Source organism: Notolepis coatsorum (assembly GCF_963971535.1).
Source record: "Notolepis coatsorum genome assembly, chromosome: 3".
NCBI classification, from domain to species: Eukaryota; Metazoa; Chordata; class Actinopteri; order Aulopiformes; family Paralepididae; genus Notolepis; species Notolepis coatsorum.
Window position 1 is genome coordinate 156,113,897 of NC_140167.1, and position 22,783 is coordinate 156,136,679.

Genomic DNA, 22,783 nt, shown 5'->3' on the forward strand with positions numbered 1-22,783 from the left:
ACCAACTGACTCAAGTTTACATAAATCGAGCGCAGCAGACCCGTGAGCCCTACGCTCTAACTCGACACCTTAAGACACCGCAACTCATGGAAGGCGTTGCCATAGCAACACCGCTATGACGGGGGGAAATTCTGCCGGCTCCTCTCTGTAACAGGAGTTGGCAGGATAACCCTCCCCCCCCCCCCCCCCCCCCCCTGCCAAGACGTCTCACCGGCTCGGCCCTGACTGGCTCAGCAGAAGAGATAAAAATCCCCTAAACCAATCAAGTGGGAAGGAGGGGTTTATTCGACACCCCCTCACAAAAAACCCTTCGTTCCCTACACACAGAAACAACCGTAGCCATTTTGAAAACCTCCGGTAGAATGCTAATGTATAGCGTAAGCTAATACAATGCCCGCTACCCACAAAATGTGAACAGGATTTACAACAAAAACAAGTCGCATGTGTGTGAATCCTACACCCGTTGACTATGTCGTACATAGCAAAAAACGCTGACCGAGAGTAACGGCTAGGCCGTGGAACGTGTGTGTACGAGTATTACTGCAACTAACAACACAGCATTGTGAGACACATATACTTAGTTCAAGCAATGGAATAACACCAGTTTCTACCTGCATGTGGAGCGTCAAGCTAATAGAACCTATTACTGAGTGTATGTTGCAGACCTTGCTTAATCTCGTAACACAACACGACTCATCTCACAACGTAAAAGTGCAGATTCATATTTACACAACCCCACCATATGAATTGTTGAAGAAACACACAGTTTGTTCGGCCAAAACATAGTCCCCCTTATGTCGGGGAACTTCTTTATTATCATATGTTTTAAGGCACAAAATCATAGAGGGGCCGGGGAGGGTGTAAAGGAGAGGGGACACAGAGGGGAAAAGTCACTCTCAGCGGCGTCTGCCACCTCGCGCCGCTCGAGTCTTGCCACCCCGAGGAGCCCCGGAGGGACGGTAGGTTACTGTCTGCTGGTCACGACGTTCCCTACCGTCTCCTCCGGTCGTGGATGGGCCGGCGGTAGCAGAAGCGCCGTCTCTTCTCCTGGCCTTCTTGGAGGGGCCAGCAGCGGCGGCGGAGGCAGTGGTAGGGGCGACGGAGACAGCTCGACGTCGCGGAAGCCTTCTGACTCCACCGGCAAGGACGGGAGGCGGAAAATGGGGTTGGAGGATGGATCTCTCCTCTGCCATCTCTCTGCATGTTGAGGTCATCAACCGCAGGGCCTTCCCGAACAGACCAGCGTCGGAGAGGGCGGCCGTCAGAAGAGGGGCTCTCTTCCGTTCCGGCACACGGGCCTGCTCCAGCCAAAGATGACGCTGGCCCAGGGTAGCCAGGGCGCGCACTTTCCCCATGGCTATGGCCAGCACCTGGGAAAGGTGCAGGACAGCTCCTGCCGCCTGGGTGATCTGATCGCATTTTACCTCATTCAGATCCGTGCCGCCCGTCATAATCCCCGATACAAATCTAGCCAGGTGGGCGATGTTAGACGCCGCAGCCAGCGATTGTGTACCAGCGATGAATGACTGGTCACCCCAATATGCCAATCGCCTAGCCGATTTCCCCTGGAGGACCGGCTTGCATAAGGGTTCCCACACCATATCCGGACAGAGGAGAGCGGCCATCGGACTGTCAAGCCGAGGCACGCCCTCCCCCATACCTTTGACTAACCCCGACACCCGCGTAACTGGTACGTAGGCGGGGGTTAGTCCCATGATGTTGGCAACCGCCTGACCCTGACGAACATAGGCCCCCATTGATGGGAAAAATGGGTAGACAACATCCACCCCTCTCACTGGGCGACGCTGCCAGCGATGACCTATGAGATCATCAGGGACAGGTGCAGGCAATGGCAGCGGCACGCCGTTTGCGGCGGCGGCTACCGCCATGAGCTCGGGAAACAAAGCCTGCAGTTCCCCCTGCGGACCTTCCTCCACCGAACCCGCATCCCTCACATGCAGCAGGCTGCAACTGGTCAAGGAGCCACAGTCTGATGTGGCCGATAGTAGGGCATCCTGCTGATGAGGCCAAGGTGGTTCCTCGACATCCTCGAACAGGGAGTCCCATGGAGCCATTTCTCCCCCCTCCGGTGTTTCTTGGATAAGAGGGATACTCTCCTCCACGGGACCATCATACAAGAATCCGTCCGCCTCTTCCATGAAGTCCTCAGTTTCCATCGGAAATCCAGAGCCGGACGCATCCTGCGACGTGAATGGGCAGACGCGAAAAGTTTGCGTCGCAAATCCTCCGGCTCCAAAACAACCGACCGTTCACCAACGGACGATTCCCTGGAACCAGAGGAACCAGAGTCGAGATCAGGCCATCGCCGGAGCGACGGCACCGACTCCTCTGCTCTTCGGAGAGGCAAACTATCCATCGGCTGTCTCCTGGGCTGGGTCGGCAACCACGAAAGTGGCAACAGCCCAGCACCAGAACGCACGACGGAGGCGGGAATGGAGAACCGCTGGTGAAGAGTAGGTCTAGCGGGTCTACTCTCCGCAGAATACATTATGACCCAAACTTTTTCTTTACAACAGATATGAGAGAAGAAAAAATTAAGCACAATGTAGACTTGTCACAACTCTTTTCAACTAATCAACACGTCAAGTGGGGTACTACCGAGGCACTTCCTTGTGGTGAAAGCGAGAAGGAGAGCAGGTGACCACACACCTGCTTATGAAGGTAAGCTGATGAGGGGTGTGGTCAGACTAATACTGGTATTAAAGGTACATTTGTGGAATTTATTCAGTGCGCGTGCACGTACGCGAGGGAGTGCATGAGTGATGCCAAGCGGATCCCCTAATGATACAGAACTATAACCCTGAAATTGCTCTGTTTGGCTAACGTCCCCACATGGATAGAAAAACAAACAAGGACAAGGTCTCACACACACCCACACACACTCTCTCTCTCTCCTTGCTGTAGCATTTTACTCCGTGCTTGTTGTTCTGTGTCTCCATCAGCTGTGAAGCAGCATATATATACTATAGAGAGAGAGAGAGAGAGAGAGAGAGATAGAGAGAGAGAGAGGGGGAGACAGAGAGAGAGATATATAGAGAGAAATAGAGAGTTTTGATTGTTTTAACGCTGGCTTTGGCAATGTAAACGTATGTGTCACACAAGAGAGAGAAAGAGAAAGAAAAAGAGAGAAAGAGAGAGAGGAATAAAAGGAGAGAGAGAGAAAAAAAGAGAGAAAAAGAGAGAAAAAGAGAGACAAAGAGAAAGAGAGAGAAAGAGAGAAAGAGGGAGAGAAAGAGAGAAAAAGAGAGAGCGAAATATGAGGGAGAGAGAGAGAAAGAGAGCGAGAGAGTGTTGGAGCGCTCCTTCATTGTCTTGTCTCATGATGGACCTGCTCTGCTCCGTGCTTCACTGCTGGCCTTGGTGTGTTTTATTGTGACGACACAATAGGTTGAGTGTTGCTTTTACTGGTTACTTGTGCTTTTGTTCAGGAGGAGAAAAAGAGGAAGATTGTTATAATGTTATGAAATAAAGCATCACATGCCTGTTCTTTAGACAATTGGTGAAGGACAAGACACAAGGGACAGACACACTATTATTCACGTTTTGTTTAATTTGTCACATATAAAGTACATGTACATTACAGTGAAATGCTTGGTTCTGTATGCGCCCCTGAGAATGTGCTTCATACAGTAAAATAAAAAAGTAAGTAAAAGAGGAATGAAGTCCCAACACTATACAAATATACAATATACAACTACAGAATGAAGCCTTGATGAATTGAAAATGGAGGACCCTGATATAAACAAGACGAAAGTCTTTTTCTGGTCTGTCCTCTTAGCAGTTGTTTGTATTGAGCCGTACTATATTGTACCCATTCTGCAATATGTTAATAAAGTTTTTCAATCAATCAATCAATCAATCAATCAATCAATCAATCAATCAATCAATCAATCAATCAATCAGAACAACCTAAGTACAATGAAGTAAAAATGCAGTAGAAATTATGACACAGACACAGGGGACAGAGACACTGAGTTCCTATGGAGCTCCATGGATGAAATAGTACCAACACCTCATAGAATAGAATAGAAGTACTTTATTGATCCCACAGGAAATTCAGCACCACAGATCGCTCACAATGAACATTTAATTGGTCAAAAGTCAAAATAAGAATAGGAATAATAAGAATGAACCCCCCCCCCCCCCGAAAAAAACACACTCATAGATATACATTCTAAAATATGTATATACATTCTAAAATTCGGAAATATACAGATTATTATTATATAGACGGTCCCTGCTGACGCTGGCACAGGCATTGGGGGGACATTCTATAATAAAACATGGATACTTCATGGGTAAATGTCCACCATGAGGGAGGCTCAGACCAGAGCATCCTTTGGAACATTTCAACAGTGGTGGAAGAAGTCCAGCAGGCTCAAGGACTCATTCTACCATCAAGCCATCAGACTCATGAACAATATATAACCATTATGATTTTACATTGTGTTTTTTTTATGTATTTTAAGTATTTTTTAGTACTGTATATACATTTTGATTATACTGTTGCACTTTTTATATCACCACTCTCAGCACTGTCACTTTTGCTGGTTTTTATTGTGTTTCTTTCATATGTATTCTATTGTGTATTTTATTGACATGCTGTAGGTAGAGAGGGCAAGACCCAAGAATTTAGCTCTTTTTGTATGTGAATATGACAAGATGCAACAATAAAACTGAATCTGAAATACACAGTTCCTTTACTTAAGTAAAAGTAGAAATACTCAGATAAATGAGTACTCTGGTAAAAGTAGCTAGCTCTGTGTTGAGAGGCTCTCTTGTTTTTACTGTGTTATGTAACTTGTACTGTATGTAATTGTTTCTTGTTTGTGTATTTGTATTAGCTCTGATGGCAAACCATGTTTCCCCTCTGGGATTAAGAATAAAAACCATACTATACAATACCAAAGTAAAAGTAGAGAAGTATTTGCTATTGAATGTACTTAAGTATCTAAAGTAAAAGTATGCATTCTACATAATAAGATAAGATAAGATATTCCTTTATTGATCCCCTTGGGGAAATGCAGGCATCATAGTAGCATGGGGGAGGGGGGAAGGGGGTGGTACAGGTAGTAAAAACAACACAGGCAGTGTAAACAATTAGGTCAATATAATTTACTATCTAACTAACTGAAATATATATTCATAGTATTCACAGTGTCACATAAGGTGCAGTATGCATAAGGTAGTGTTATAATTTACTATCTAACTAACTGAAATATACATTATTCACAGTATCACAGTATCCACATAAGGTGCAGTATGCCTAAGGTAGTGTTATTGTCCTCCTTGGGTTCCTATTAGTTCTAGGTCGATGTCTGGCAGCAGTCCCTGCCCACTGTTGTGGAGCCTGATGGCCGCTGGTATGAAGGACTGTCCGAGGCGGTTAGTTGAGTGTCGGGGGGGTATGAGTCTGTGCTTCTCATCTTGACTAGCTCGCCGTAGAGAGGGTGGGAGGAGTTCTCCAGGATGGCAGCCAGCTTCCTTCTCATCCCCCTCTCTGCCATCACCTCTAGTCTAGGTAGCTCGACTCCCACCACGGAGCTAGCCTTCCTCACCAGCTTGTTGAGCTTGTTGGTGTCCCTTGAGTTGATGTAGCCTCCCCAGCATGCCACAGCATAGAAGAGGACGCTCTCCACCAGGGCTCTGTACTCCTCCTCATCATCGTCGGTGATGTAGCTTACGATGGAGGAGTCGTCGGAGAACTTCTGCAGGTGGCACCCGCTTGAGTTGCGGCAGAAGTCTGAGGTGAAGAGGAAGGGTGACAGCACAGTTCCTTGGGGGGCGCCGGTGTTGCTCACCAGTACGTCAGACTGACTGTCCTTTAGTCTGACGTACTGCGGTCTCTCAGTGAGGTAGTCCTTGATCCAGGCCACCAAGCCGTGCTCCAGCTGCATCGCAGAGAGCTTCTCCACTAGCAGTGACGGCTGGATGGTGTTGAAGGCGCTGGAGAAATCAAAGAACATAATCCTCACTGAGCTGCACGGCTTCTCCAGGTGCGTGTACGCTCTGTGGAGCATATAGATGATGGCGTCCTCCACCCAGATGTTTTCCTGGTATGCAAACTGCAGGGGGTCGAGGGAGTCTTGCACCAGGGGCTTGAGGTGTTGCAGGACCAGTCTCTCAAACGTCTTCATGACGTGTGATGTCAGAGCGACTGGCCTGTAGTCGTTGAGGGTGCTGGGTCGTCCCTTCTTGGGCACCGGGACGATGCAGGAGGTCTTCCAGAGCTGGGGCACCCTCTCCAGCCTCAGGGAGAGGTTGAAGAGATGTTGGAGCGGTTTGTGTATTCCAGTGCTTGGGAGCGTTCAACCCTCGATCCATTTACCTCTATGGGTTAGGTTAAAGTGGTGTGTGGTCCAGTTATGCTGTTCTGATTAAAGGTGATGTTAAAGTGGTATGTGGTCCACGTATGCTGCTCTGATTAAAGGTTGTGTTAAAGTCAGTGTTGCTTTCGTCATATCAACATTGGTTGCACGCACGCTAATGACGCCACATGCACACGCGCTCCAGGGCGCTCCCGCGCATGCGCATAAATGTTCCCTCGCTTAAGCACAGACTAAAGACAATGCCTAATTGCCTCTACGAATGGATGCCTAATTGCCTCTACGAATGGAATGTAATACATTTCATTCACAAGTTCTGTGTGAATGTATCTGAGAACGTATTTAACACACCTGACGACCGGCGCTATTGATATGCAAAGTAGCCCAGTTGGGTACTTATAGCGAGTTGGCGAGTGCAGCGCATTCCTGTGTGCACGCACGGCACGTCCGTGAAGAACGCATCACTGGTTAAAGTGATGTGTGGTCCAGTTGTGCTGCTCTGATTAAAGGTTATGTTAAAGTGGTATTTGGTCCAGTTGTGCTGCTCTGATTAAAGGTTATGTTAAAGTAGTATGTGGTCCAGTTGTGCTGCTCTGATTAAAGGTTATGTTAAAGTGGTATGTGATCCAGTTGTGCTGCTCTGATTAAATGTTGTGTTAAAGTGGTGTGTGGTCCAGTTGTGCTGCTCTGATTAAAGGTTGTGTTAAAGTGGTGTGTGGTCCAGTTGTGCTGCTCTGATTAAAGGTTGTGTTAAAGTGGTGTGTGGTCCAGTTGTGCTGCTCTGATTAAAGGTTATGTTAAAGTGGTATGTGGTCCAGTTGTGCTGCTCTGATTAAAGGTTATGTTAAAGTGGTATGTGGTCCAGTTGTGCTGCTCTGATTAAAGGTTATGTTAAAGTGGTGTGTGGTCCAGTTATGCTGCTCTGATTACGTCCTCTTGAAGTTGTCAGGCTTCAAATGTGAAAGTATATAATCTTCATACATTTTTGCCATGTTTTCTACGCTAAACCTTTTTCTTCAAAGTAACTAGTAACTAATGGGTTCAGATAAATGTAGTGGAGTAAAAAGTAAAAAAAATTAAATACAGTACTTGAGTAAAAAATACTTAGTTACTTCCCACCACTGCATTTCAATATGAGGTCAGCGGCATGTGTCCCTAGCGTGTCCAGCCAGCTAACTCCCGATATGACAAACACCCAGTTGAATCAGTCTGCACTCAATAACAACGCTGTGCATCTGGAGAACCTCTGGATTCTCTCTCCAAGGCACAACGTTGCTGATGTCAGAGGGACTCCACCCTGTTGGAATATCAGATTTCATCCCATATGTTTTGGAGATGTTTTGAAAAGCCACGTTGTTGTCTCTTGATGGCTATATCAACTCGCTCTCGAGTGTCGCTCATGTAGACCCGGTAGAGTTTCTTGGAATTATGAAAAGTCACCAGTTAGTCACCGGAAACCTCTCCGTTGTCTGTTCAGGGGATTTTGCATCAGTTTGATTGATCGCTTTACCCTTTATTATACATGAGACTCAAAATACCACAATGCAACACAGAAAATATCGTCTCCTTAGCTACGGCTTCTGGCACCGAGCAGGGGGCTTGTCTCTGGGCTGAAAGGACTTCATTGTGGAGAGAGAGGGATGTGATTGTGTGTGTCTGTGAGTGTGTGTGTGTGTCTCAGCAGGAGGGATCAGCTTCACTCACACACACGGGGACTCTGAATCATGCACGTCGTCATTACTAACTAACCACCACTACTGGGGAGTGGAGCCGGGATTGTGCAAGAAGACACGGATAGTTTGATCAGGTCCTCCTCTCACAGACCAGCGGGCTTCCTGGTGGACATGTTCCGGGACAGCTGTCCGGTGGTGGTGGTGGGTCTTTATGCTGAAGAAGAAGCGACCGGGAGGAGATAATAATAAACACTTGAGTTACTGAGCGATCGGACCAAACGAGAGAGAGAGAGGAGGACGGAGGTTTTCATTCTGACTCGCCTTGGTTTAGTGAAGTCGGGAGAGGGGGGTTGTTTTCCTCGTTGATCGGTGGACTGGACGCGGACCTGGGACCAGCAGGCTGAGGACTGGACGCGGACCTGGGACCAGCAGGCTGAGGACAGGATCAGGAGGACATGGGGAACGCAGGGAGCATGGACCAGCACACTGATCTCAGGGGACATAACATGCCGTTGAAACTCCCGATGCCAGACCCCGGAGAGCTGGAGGACAGGTTCGCTGTCGTCCTGGTGAGAAGAAGACCACTTCTAACTTTTTTTTGGTTGATTGATTGATTTTTTATTTAGTACACACAATTTATACAAAAGTATAAAAACAAGGGGTACAAGGATAACATGTGAACTCTGTCGCCTTGTTTCCAACATGGTCCCAATGTAGTGGTCATTGGAGCAGTTCTCCCCCAGTCTTTGTTCCCCTGCATGCTCCTCCAGTGTCCTGACGGGACAGCTGTGCTACGTTATTAGGTTGGACCGCTGTCCCAACAACACGCTCACTCTTTGTTGTTACTTGTTCCCGCAGGGGACATTCAGGCAGCAATATGGTAAATCTGCAGTCTCTCAACTCTCTGCTCTGTGCGACACAACATATCACACTTTAATCTGTTGATTACGATAATGTGACGTCACAGCGGGCGCATTTTTCCTCTCTTTTGATCTTCGTCAAAGTAGCGGTTGAGTCGAGTTGCAACAAGAAACAATCAAATCAATTCGTTTTTAAACTCGTCAAGTTGTACTACTTCTGTGGTTTTTAACTATACCGTCAGGCCCAAAGGTCAGGCTTTTTTTTTATAGACATGATGGAGGATCCAACTGGATCCCTGTTTACCACCATGAGTCACATGTGATTCGTCCCCCCGGGTCGTGAGACATGATGGAGGATCCAACTGGATCCCTGTTTACCACCATGAGTCACATGTGATTCGTTGTTCCCTCCCGGGTCGTGAGACATGATGGAGGATCCAACTGGATCCCTGTTTACCACCATGAGTCAGTGTCACATGTGATTCGTTCGTCCCCCCGGGTCGTGAGACATGATGGAGGATCCAACTGGATCCCTGTTTGCTCAGTGGCTTGTCATTCAGCCTGAGCACACACTGGCCAAACCACAATTACGTTTCTGTACACTTCAAGTGTTGAGCCCCTTGAATTCCTCCTTCAGAGAAACACCTGCAGAGTCAGTCTAGTAAATTATTGGTTTTCTGGCATTCTTTTCTAGTTGTCTGAGACATACTGGCTCACTAGTGAAGCTTGCACTGTCTTTAGACGTCATATATATACTACTAACCTGTTCACGCCTTACGCCCTTATTATTAATATCATGTGCTTCTAGTCAAATAAACGAAAACGTCATAATAATGCAAAATCAAAGCTGGTCTACCTTGTTATGAATAATGAATACGTTGGCGTTTTTTAACCTCTTACTATCTTTGTCCCAAGTCTGCATTGCAACCGAGTTAATGAGATTTTTTAATGATTTATCAGGCCAATGCTGGAACACCTCAGTGTTTCTAACGTTCCTACATTCCTGCGTAACGTGTAACCACACGGTCTGGGTCTTCCAGTGTGAATAACAAATAGTAATTTCTCCTTGAGACTCTCGAGAGACCGAAATGGCAGATCAGTGTCATAGGGCGCTAGCGCTAGTTGTGAAATGTCTGAGGTTAGCGGATATGTGAGTCAAACCTGATCGTAGGACCTCATGCTCTAATAAACCAAATCACCACTTCAGCCGGGGCTCCGGTACTACTAGGCCTAATACCAAGGCTCACATGTGACTACAAACCTGGCTGGATCAAATGTGAAAAGGGATATTCTATCCCTAGTTTATTCCACTTTCTTTCAGAAGTCTCTCTGTTGTCTTCTAGAGTGGTGGAGTGGTGCAAACCTTTTTAAAGCCTGTTGTTAACCTGTAACAGAAATCGGAGTGAGTTATTTTTGGTGGGGAAGGGGCTTAATGCGTGTCCCAGGACTCACACTGGGGTGTAACCGCGCTAAGGGGGCGGATGAGTCCCTGCGTTGGAGGAGGAGGCGGGCAGCAGGCCGGTCAGGGACGACTTGACGAGGTCACAGCGATAAGGGATTGGGACCTAATCCCTTCTACTTTTAGGATCACCTGCTTCCTCCCTAGCGGCCGGGCGTCATAGTGGTTTCCTAAAAAAGACTCTCAAACAAGTGAAGACCTTTGCGCTGGACGAGAAAAAGTTCTACTTGATGTTTGATCTCGTCAGAGTGACGAGCGTCATGGCGGAGCAGGGAACCCACTCTCTCTCTCTCTCTCTCTCTCTCTCTCTCTCTCTCTCTCTCTCTCTCTCTCTCTCTCTCTCTCTCTCTCTCTCTCTCTCTCTCTCTCTCTCTCTCTCTCTCTCTCTCTCTCTCTCTCTCTCCTGTTGCCAGCATGCAAGATGCAAACCCCTCAGCATCATCAGCACCACCAGCAGCATAGTAGTATTGTTATTTACTGTTATTTAATCCTTTCACTACCACTCCACCAAAAGGTTAACCCTTTCCCTGCGACACTACAGAAGGATAACCCTTTCACTGCCACACGACAAAGGGTTAACCCTTTCACTACCACACTACAGAAGGTTAACCCTTTACTACCACACTACAGACGGTTACCCGTCTGTAGTGTGATAACCGTCTGTAGTGTGTGATAGTGAAAGGGGGTTATCCTTCTGTAGTGTGGTAGTGAAAGGGTTAAACACGGATGCATGTCAGCCATGGCCTGGTGCTTGTTGATTCCCACAGTGGATGGCAGCGTGCGTCTCCTCTTCTTCTGTGGTGCTGTTGTGAGTGACAGGGTAGTGATGACAGAGACTGGCTATAGATTGCAAACCCCTCCACACCATCAGCACCACTAGCGTCACAATAGTATTGTTATTCACTGCTGTATTTAAACACAGATGCATGTCAGCCATGGCCTGGTGCTGGTGGTGCTGGCTGGCTGGCTGGTCCTGTTGATCCTCACAGTGGATGGCAGTGTGCGTCTCTTCTTCTGTGGTGCTGTTGTGAGTGACAGGGTAGTGATGATCTAACCCTAACTAACCTTACTGTCATGCACTTGTCCTAATATACTAACCTACACTGTAGCACTCAACACCTTGATGAACATTGTTGCACAGCTGATAGAGTTGTGCCCTTCCTGATGACTTGTCGTACAGAACTTGTAAGTCGCTTTGGATAAAAGCGTCAGCTAAATGACTAAATGTATGTAAATGATGACAGAGACGGGCTAGAGCCCTGAGCCACCAGGTCAGCAGGGTCATTGAAGAAGCTTGATAGAGAGTGCAGTTGGACAAGACGTTATTTTCACCAACTACTCAATAATTTCTCATATCGTTTGCTAACGATCGTCTGGGGAAAGTTTGATTACAGGGACTCAAAAAAAGACGACTGACTTTTTTTGCACCAAATCTCACACACATCCCAAAACATTATGTTTTGCACACATTCCTTTAAGTTTGAGTTTCCTTTAGTTATTGAGAGCATGAATATGGCCACTAGTGATGTCATTGGGGACATTGCTGTAATTAACACGACACAAGGATTCAATGTCCCTGATCACATCACTGGTCACGTGGTGGCCATATTCATCATTTCATGGTGCTGTAATTAACACAACACAAGGATTCAATGTCCCTGATGATGACATCACTGGTGGCCACATTCAAACTCATTTACCTTCAATAACTGTCAAACTAAATGAATGTGTGCAAAACTGAGTTTTTGGATGTGTGTGAGATTATATGCAAAGTAAATCAGTGTTGTTTTTTTGGTGAAGTGCTCCACTTTTTTTTTTTTAAACTTAAATTTTTATTAACATTTATAGACAAACAACACTTACACAAAAATGGATCCCATAACACAATATGAAAGTATGCAGTGAACATAAATGGTTACATGAATAGCATTGTTGGTTATATGTTTCCACTACAGTTGTTTTTCCAGGCACCTAATACAAAGACTGATTGTATACCGCCCTTGAACAGGTATAGACAAATTTAATACCTACTCAAAAGGATTAGATACTGACTAAGGCAAATATGTATGGTATGGGTCCAGTGACCCTCCTTGAATTTCCTTCTTCTCTTATCCTTCGCCCTTTCTATTTCTTTTATACTAAATTTCTCTTTGCCTTTTGATTCACCCATTTACAAACCACATCCTCCTTGATTATTAATACAACATTGTTAAACAGACATAAATAATAAAGTACAAAAAATGTAATACAATTGTAATGCCCAAAAAAATTAAAAATTAAATCAGAAAATACTAACTAAGTCAAAAGTGTGTGACATGGGTTCAGAGACCCTCCTTGAACCTCTTTCCTCCTTTACCCTTTGCCCTCTTGTGATGCATTTGGTTCTTCCTCTGTGATGTCGTTTTCGTTCCCCTTGTAATCCTCCCACTTTCCCCATCTTTCTCCAAATTTCTCTTCCTGTAACCTCAGCATGTGTGTTATCCTCTCCATATCCTGTATCTCCTCCACTATTCCTACCCATTGTGTTATTGTCGGTGGGTCTTCTTTGTACCACAGTCTTGTTATTGCTTTTCTGGCCGCTATCAACATTATCTTTATTAAATATTTGTCCCCCCCTTGTATTCCCTCGTGTGTCAGGTCTCCTAAGTAAAGCACCAGTCCTGTTTGTGGTAACCCGTATCCTAATATTCTGATCATTGCCTCCCCTATCTCCTCCCAATACCCCTTCAGCTTCTGACATCCCCAGAATATGTGCGTGTGATTTGCCCCCTCCTTCCCACACATCCTCCAGCATGCTCTTTGTGTTGGTGCATATTTTCCCTTCAGCTCTGGGGTTATAAAGAATCTGATTATGTTTTTCCATCCAAACTCTTTCCATATCCTCGATCCTGTTGTTGAATGTTGCACCTCGCATATGTTCCCCCATTCCTTCCCTGTTATTCCTATCTCTAGTTCTCTCTCCCATTTCTCCCTTATATAATCGGTCGTGTGTCCCTTGCTGGTCATTATAGCCCGGTACAGTGCTGATATTACCCTTCCTTTCCCTCCTTCGTATGCCCTTACTATCATCCTAATTATTCCATTCTGTTCTTCTTCCTTGTCCCCTCTTATTTCTTTATTATAGTAATCTCTAATCTGTAGATATCTGAAGTGGTCCTTGTTTTCTAGTCCAAATTTCTCCTTTAATTTTTGTAGTGTTTGCATTTCCCCCTTCTCTATCATTTTGCATATCGCTGTTGCCCCCCCCCCCTCTCCCACCTTCTGAATCCATGGTCCAGCCTCCCTGGTTTGAATCTCTTGTCATGTGCTATCCATCTCAGAACCCCTGACTGCTTCTCTAATTTGTGTGTTTTTACTACTCTGTTCCATATGGTCAAGGTGCATTTGGTGATAGGATCTAACAGTCCCTCTTTTTCTTTGAACAGTTCCCTATCTCCCACCAGAGCTTGTACCTTGTATCCCTCCCCTTCTTTTTCAATGTCTTTTCATCTTGCCTCATATTTGTCGTTACACCAGCACGTCACTGCTCTCAGTTGTGCTGCATAATAATAATCTTGTAGGCTGGGTACTGCCATCCCTCCCTCTTCCTTTGGTAGTTGTAGTGTTTTATATCTGACCCGTGGTCTTCTCCCCGCCCATATGAACCTCGATATCAGTCTGTCCCACTCCCTGAATTGATTCTGTGGTATTTGTATCGGTAGTGACTGGAACAGGTACAGTAACCTTGATAGTATGTTCATTTTAATGACCTCTATTCTTGAATTGAAGTCCAAGGGCATTACTGTCCATCTCTCTAAGTCTCTCTTGATGTTCTGATTTATCTGTGTATAGTTCGCCCCAAACAGTTTCCCCACCCCTCTCGTGATGTTCGAAGTGCTCCTTTTCTTAAAGCGAAACCTTCTAGGTGTTGAGTCATGTAGTTACTAGCTAACAGGATACTGTGTGTTTTTAACCAGTTTCAGACGGCAAACCTGTGAATATCAAAAGATAAGAAGAAGGGCGCTCGCATTCTAGTGAGCCCGTGCACATTGTGCATTGCACTGCACAATTGCACTGCACAATGACCCTCGGCTAGAGGTGATTGAATCGGAGCGGCACTGTTTGCATAAGGGCTAAGCTACCACCCTGCATGTGTTTGATCAGAGGCCTAGCCCTGGCTCGCGGCGAGGAGGCATTTGGATTAAAGGCTTGTACTGTATCTGACCACATTAAAGCTCTCTGACCTCTCTGTAGGCCCTGTAATAATGTCTAGGCAAGGGCAGTTAGGGCACACATCTGACCTGAGGGCCACGCTCCGTCTCGGCCCTCGTCTCGGCCCTCGTCTCATGACTTCCATCGGTGGAGCGGGCTGAGGGGAACCCAGGCTGAGGCTGATGGGAACCTAGGTTGAGGCTGAGGGGAACCCAGGCTGAGGCGAACCCAGGCTGAGGCTGATGGGAACCCAGGGTGAGGCTGAGGGGAACCCAGGCTGAGGCTGATGGGAACCCAGGGTGAGGCTGAGGGGAACCCAGGCTGAGGCTGATGGGAACCCAGGGTGAGGGGAACCCAGGCTGAGGCTGAGGGGAACCCAGGGTGAGGGGAACCCAGGTTGAGGCTGAGGGGAACCCAGGCTGACAGGAACCCAGGCTGACAGGAACTTAGGCTGATGGGAACCCAGGCTGACAGGAACCCAGGGTGAGGGGAACCCAGGCTGAGGCTGAGGGGAACCCAGGCTGACAGGAACCCAGGCTGAGGGGAACTTAGGCTGACAGGAACTTAGGCTGATGGGGAACCCAGGCTGATGGGAACCCAGGGTGAGAGGAACCCAGGCTGATGGGAACCCAGGCTGACAGGGGTTAAGTTCAGTTAGCTGGATGAACCATGGCCACGCCCCCGCAAAGAAATGCCAGCTCGCTTCCTGAAATGATTCTCACAGTCTAGATCTGCATTATACCATTCTGAATTATGTTCTTGTGCTTCGTTTGAAATGTAAAATAATATGTCTGCAGTAACGCTGATAATAAATCATATTCAGCCTATGAATTTACTTTGTCCTATATAATGCACGTCATATTTATACGGATACGGCGCTCGCGAGTCGCGACACACACAGTTATTTTAATAACTAAACAGATCATTGCAAATGTGAATCCCGCTGGGATATTTTTAATGAATGAAACCTATCGGGTGTTTGGCTCTGATTAGTTTAATATTCTTCGCTGTGTATTTGCTTAACGGAGCACCCGGATGCGTTTCATTCAAGCTGAAGCGTCGATATGAATTATGAGGAATCTGAATCTGTGGAATATTTAATTGTATCACTGTGATAGTGTCACACGTTATTGTGATATTGTAACTGGGATTAAAATATATGAGGAGATGCGCTGTTTGATGGATTTGATGACGTGACGTGACTTGATAAATTGAATGAGCCTTTGACGTTTTTGATGAATGAATTCGAGAAAATGCATTTATCTTTTCAAGCACTGTTATCTGATGATGAACATGAGGTGTCACTGGTATAAACCAAATGGTAATCAATTCAATGCATGTATGGATTAGGTCCGAAACAGATTAAAACCTGATTAATAGTGTAACTGCAAGCCTCCCTCCAAGCCTCTCTTTGGAAACCATGTATTTATATAGTACATAATATTAATACCTAAGCACATACAGATATCCTCATGATATAATTCGTATCAATTAGATATACTATTTGGGCTTGTTTGTATCGTTATTCTGAAAGAGCTGAACTAATTATTTTCACTAGCAAGATCTCATTTGATTATTCATTCCATAAGCCTATACTGCCAGCAGGCACGCCCATTCTGCAATCTGTTAATAAAGTTTTAAATCAATCAATCAATCAATGCCGTTAGAAGATCAGGATTTCTGCTATCGACACTTGCTGTCTTTTCAGCTGAGGCGCGCGCGCGCAATTATCCGGAGTCTCAAGTCTGGTTCAAATGAACGAGACTGAATCCACCTTCGAGGAACAGGAAAATCCCGGATTCAAACATCGGGTTAATTGAATCTGGATAATGGGACTCTTGATCGACTTAGTTGAACCAGGTACGGGGAATAGGGCCCTGGCTGTTGGCTCAATCTGCTGTTTCCACTCAATGAAAAGCTCCCATTGAAGTCTGTGCAGAGAATCCCTGGAGCAATAGTTGATATTCAAACTAGACATAATTATAATACAGGGCCTCTGCCATGATAAGAGAAACTATTTCACATCTGACCTTGACCAGAGAGATCGTTTGGGCCTAAGTGTCCTTTGTTTAAGAGACTGGTAATCTTCCACATGAACCTCCATTGAACCTCCATTCACCAGTGGCGGAAAGTAACTAAGTAATATTACTCAAGTACTGTACTTAAGTACAATTTCGAGCTACTTGTAAGTTGTACTTTATGCAAGTATTTTCATTTTAGGGATCTTTATACTTTTACTCCACTACATTTCAAGGGACATATTATCCACTACGTTTTAGGGATGCACCGATATGAAAATTGGCCACCGATACCGATTGTTCAACTAACACAATCGGCCGATACCGATATTTGTGGCAAAAAATAAGTATTTGTAATTTTTTTTAATATTTTTTTTTTTAATATTTTTTTTGTCATTTTCTTTTTTTAATGAAACTACTGTATATTTGTATGTGTATGTTTGTATTTGTAGGCCTCTTTACTTACTTAAAAAAAGGAAACATCAAGAAATATGTTTATGGTATTAATTCCACCATGCCATGTAGCACTATCCCTCTCCCAGTATCGTCTGGCGGCCTGCAGATGGATACTATTCTCTCAACCAGCGCTCTCAACCAATGCAATAGAACCATTTTGATTGACAGTCAATTCGGCCAATTACGTCACACCGCTAGCACCCACCTCCTGCTATTCTTACCACCAATCGGCAAGCGTTTATTCATTTTCTACTTCCGGGCATGCCGCTATTGATCTGCTTGCGAGAACCACAACAAGCTAATACGTTAGCTGCCCGCCGACCAGCACTCCACAAGATGACCAAACGAGACACAATGATTTTACTGCAACAAATGTTATAATAAAACAAAGCCTTTCTATACATTTGTCTGGTTGAAAACTTTATTAACAGATTGCAGAATGGGTAGTTGGGTACGGAATGAGCAACGGAATGGAACTGAGCTATGATCGGAGTAATGCCTTGCTTACTTGCTATCTTCGGGTAAATAATATGCTGATGTTATTGAACGTGTAACACTAACTATATAACGTTAATGCCACAAAACGAATGTTTGTCATTTTAACAGCAGATACTTTCTTAAATGCCATCTTCCCGAGAGAGGGGTGTTGACGGGGAGCTGTGATGGGTTCGCTTGGTTGTGTTATTAATAGCATTGAACAGCTAACCGAAAGCTAGCGTTAACTAACGTTAAAGGTTTAGCCATAACGTTACCTTGGCTAAAGTTGGGGCTATTCATAATCCAGCAATAATGGCTGCAGACCTGCAAGCAAAGTACAGCAAGTTGGCAAAGGAGTATTCCAACGTAAATCACATTTTCACCAGTAACGTTAGTCTTCCATCTCCCGGTAGCTCATGCTAGCTAACCTAGCTCATGTTAACGTAGTCACTGAGCGACCACCTCGCGTACACAATGAATGACATGTTGCGGACAGCCATATCGGTGACAATGTTTAGCTTTTAGTGCCAAATGATAAGAGTCTGAAGCAGAGTCTCAAAAGAGAATGTTGAATATTTAGTAGTAACTTTGATGCAGTAGCTTGTGTGTGGGGGACTGGGGGCGGCGCCGTTGTGCAGGACGCGACTGAATTTATCGGCTACTGCCATCGGCACATTCGAGCTTATCGGCCGATAGGCCGATTGCAGTCAACAAGGCACTTATCGGCCGCCCGATACCGATACCCGACCGATACATCGGTGCACCCCTACTACGTTTATCTGAACCCATCAGTTACTAGTTACTTTGAAGAAAAAGATTTTGCATAGAAGAGCAGAGCAGCATAACTGGACCACATACCACTTTAACACACCCTATAGTCAGAGGTCAATGGATACACAAACGTCATGTAGAATGTGTACTTTTACTTTATATACTTAAGTACATTCAATAGCAAATACTTTTCTACTTCTACTTAACCCTATCACTGCCACACGACAGAAGGTTAACCCTTTACTATCACACTACTGACGGTTAACCGTCGGTAGTGTGATAGTAAAGGGTTAACCTTCTGTCGTGTGGCAGTGAAAGGGTTAACCTTCTGTGTATTGTCGCAGTGAAAGGGTTAACCGTTTGGTAGTGCGGCAGTGAAAGGGTTAAGTAGAAGTTGAATGGAGGACTTTTACTTTGACCAGAGTACTAATTTATCTGAGTATTTGTACTTTTACTTAAGTAAAGGAACTGTGTACTTCCTCCACCACTGCCGTTCACGGTCGTTGCTGGAGGGGCCGAGATCCCAAGGCCTTGTTCCTACTTGTTTCCCTCCTGTTTAGTCTAGGCGCTGAGCCGTCACGTCACGTACCCCGTGCCAGAAAAACACATCTCGCACGTTATCAGCCCTAAGGTTTGGCTACATGTTTATTTTGTATGCAATCGATCCATCTCAAACCCCACCCTCTTTTCTCTCAACCCTCCAATTGCAACTGTTGCTTTCTGAGAAAAGAGGGGCGGGTTTGAGAGGTAGGCCCGTTGTGTATAGGTCTACATGTTCCCCAACATGGCACCAACGGGGGAAACGGCCGTATGCTGCTTCTTGGAAGCGTGTTTTGTCTGCAAGCTTACGCCTCACTCCTGGTTGCCATGGCGTTGTGTGTCACGTGTGTCACTGCAAGAAGAACGGGGAGACAGACGGCCTGCAAGGCTTAATAGTTAGAATACAGGCCACGGTATTGATCGTAGTAGTGCACCGTGCTGATAGCCTAATGAAAGAGGTTTATGTTTTGTCAATATTCTCATTGAGTTAACGGCGTACTTATTGCCTAATCAATAGATCCAGGATCACTATCAATTAGTAAACCATTAAAGAAAGTGCCGGCTCACCCATTAGGTGGTCTTTGTGTTGGTGAATGCGTTCTGATTCAAGCCCCCTAGTATGTGAGACTAGTGTGGGAAACGGTCAGTTTATATGAGTCACATGTAAAGGTAGGTCTCTACGTGCGTCACAGTAGTAGTACTAGTAGTAGTAGTTTATGCAGTCATCACACAATACAATATACACAATCATTTAACAATCTTTGATTCAGGCAGTGACTGAAAAGGTACAGACTGAAGCATAATGCTTATGCCTGTCCTATATTCTTAACAAAATTAAGACTCCAAAAAGAAAAGAACAGAAAAAAGTATTCACATTTGTAACCTTCAAAAATAGCTATACAAACCATTTTCTTAAAAACCAAAAGCGAATTACTCATTCTTAAATGTATATCAGCATTGGGCGGCTAGGTGGTGTAGTGGGCAAGGCACTCGCCACCAGTGTGGAGACGCTAGGATTTGCGTGTTCGAATCCAGCTCTCCACATTGTTTTCAGTTTAGCTGGTCGTCCGCAGTAATACACATTGGCCGTATTACGGGGAGGGAAAACTGAAGGGTGGGGATCGAACGTTGTGAACAAGCGACTCCTACAAGTCGGTTGGTGCGCCTGCGCAGTAGAATCAGGAAGTGTCGGGGGCAGCGTGAGCCTCCCACGCGTTACTCCTCGACACTGAGAGATCGAGCTGCGCAGGTGAAAAGATGCGACTGCTGTTACCTCAAGTACCGGAGGGGACTTGTGCTATGTATGACTTAGTCCACATTGCAGCCGGCTTGTGGGAGGCAAGAAACAGCGTTCGTGACAGGGGAGGGTTGAATTGGATGATACGAAATTGGGATGGGAGAAAATATAGAAAAATGGGAGAAAAAGTGGATAAAAAAAAAAATGTATATCAGCATTGTTCCACAAGTTAACCCCAACAATAGATACATCTCCTTTTAATCCCTTTCTTAGCTTTTTGAACAGTAAATTTACAAATGTCTTTCAAATCATATTTTCTTTCATGTATTGAAAAAAACCTTTGCACACCATCCGGGAGTAACTTTGCTTTAGCTCTGTACATTATTTGCATAATTTTATAATAAACCAAATCATAACATTTCATAACATGTCACTTTATAAACAGTGGATTTGTGTGGTCAGAACCAGGGACATGACTCTGGGGTAGGTCTATGTGCATCACAGTAGAACCAGGGACATGACTCTGGGGTAGGTCTATGTGCATCACAGTAGAACCAGGGACATGACTCTGGGGTAGGTCTATGTGCATCACAGTAGAACCAGGGACATGACTCTGGGGTAGGTCTATGTGCATCACAGTAGAACCAGGGACATGACTCTGGGGTAGGTCTATGTGCATCACAGTAGAACCAGGGACATGACTCTGGGGTAGGTCTATGTGCATCACAGTAGAACCAGGGACATGACTCTGGGGTAGGTCTACGTGCATCGCAGTAGAACCAGGGACATAACTCTGGGGTCTACGTGCATCACAGTAGAACCAGGAAGGGAGTGACTCAGGGGAAACGGCAGCCTCGGCCCCTGTGTCTCTCTCTGCTCCCATCACCGTGACTACTAGGGTTAAACCACAGAGGGGTCTGATGGAAACAAAACACATCCACGTCTAGAAAGTCATGCATCTTGATTTAAGAGGCCTAGGATTTGCTTACTGCCACGACTTTGCCGTCAGCGATGCAGAGGCGTTTCAGACCATTACTTGTTTATCTGCCATATGGGGGCTTAGCTGTTGTTGTAGCTGCTCTTTCCAACTGTCTGCCCAGATTACACCTAAGCTCCTTTTGTTTAAAGGCCGCAAAAAGGACCACAATATGCTTTTCAATCTTAGATGAGATACTGAAGAGCTGATAGTGAAGGAAATGTTGGGAGAAATCAAATCAAATCAAATGTATTTGTAAAGCCCCGAAATCACACGTTTATGTCCCCAATGGGCCGGACAAGTCTTCTTTAACCCATTCTCTGCCGGAGCTTATATCCATCATTGTAGCCTCTCTGCCAGCTCTATTTGTCTATGGAGATGTTTACCTTCTTTGCAGGGCTATAACTTTTTAAATTGTATTGCTAAATTGACATTACTATGGCCCATTCAACATCAATTATCTATCGTTCAGGATGTAGGAACGTTTTACTTTTTCATTCACACATTCATACAATAATACGGTCTAGAGTATAAATATGTTTTTATTGTTTTCTGCAGTATTTCATAGAACGTGAGATATAGCCATAAATGCATATATTAGATAATCAAATGCAGTTTGATACCGATCGACGCCAGATTAAAAATGTCAACTGTACATGATCCTAGACGTGTTGACTGATCATCTGCGGTTGACCGAAGGGGGGGGGGGGTCGTTTATAATTCAATGACCGACGTTAAATCATTTATGTAGTATGGGTGATATATAGATCAGAGCAGTTTGTATCGAAAATGGTAAAGAAAAACGCTGAAACTCACCCCAGTCTCCTCTTACCGTTGGGTGATGAGCGTGGAGCAAAAAGATCGCTATTATGGGATGTTGATCTAGGTGATCCAGTTCCGGTTTGTATAATACTAATATACGTCCAATCATGTTGTTTATTGAGTTATGGCAACGGATCGATATGCACGGTGTCTGAATAGAGTCCCGCGAGCGATAGCGAGTGGCCGGACAGAATAGGGGACGGACTAAGCACTTCCGGCCACTTCCGGTTTTGGCAACTTGCCGATCGGCCACCAGGTGGCGGTATTGAAGCGTTGCAGAGTTGAGCGGAGTCAAAAAAAACACTATGAAATCCAAAATAAATGTAAATCCAAAACTAAAAACCTAGTAATAGGAAAAAAGCCCCACAGGCAATGTGGAGGAGAGAAACCATAGAAGGGCCATTAAAGGGGGGATTTCAACTTTTTGGATGTCGGCGATAGTAGTGTTGCTATGGATGATAATAAAACACATAATGTACAATGCAATAGCGACTGGGGTACATAGGAACATTTTTGAAAGATTTAAATAGAGTAGAGCTAAGAACAACAATAACAAAAGACTAAGCATAGGGAAACGAAGTCTTAACTACACCACGATGTGTGGGTTTTACTTCTCTATGTCAAACTGACGGCACTTAAAACAACTCACACGTTTTAAAACAGGCCCAGATTGCCACCGCGCTATAGAGAGGGGCCCCATACTGGAGGTTTCAGCCTGTCATTTCAACCCGGGCCCTCAAGAAAAACGAGCGACTCTGTGACTAAGGCTCGCATTCCTGGCATTTTCACGTCAACTCTTCTTCTTCATTAAAAGGCAGGACAATGGCTGCTCTCCGCGGAGCAGAGGGAGGACAGTAGCAGACACCCCGTGCTGCAGGGCCTGAGGGGCAAACAGAGCTGCTCTTTATTCTGTGGGAGAGCCCAACACACAGAGCCCCAGCCTGGCACTGGAGGCA

The 22,783-nt window shown here is 45.3% G+C and overlaps 1 protein-coding gene across 1 annotated transcript in view; it reads left to right on the top strand.

Moving 5' to 3' along the window:
• Positions 1-8,062: 8,062 nt before the first annotated feature.
• The window catches only part of fmnl2a (formin-like 2a), a 286,333-nt gene continuing 271,612 nt past the window's right edge, over positions 8,063-22,783 (top strand). The window contains 1 exon segment of the mRNA XM_084310737.1: positions 8,063-8,589. Within this exon segment, the coding sequence (XP_084166863.1) occupies positions 8,476-8,589 (114 nt within the window). The 5' untranslated portion in view covers positions 8,063-8,475.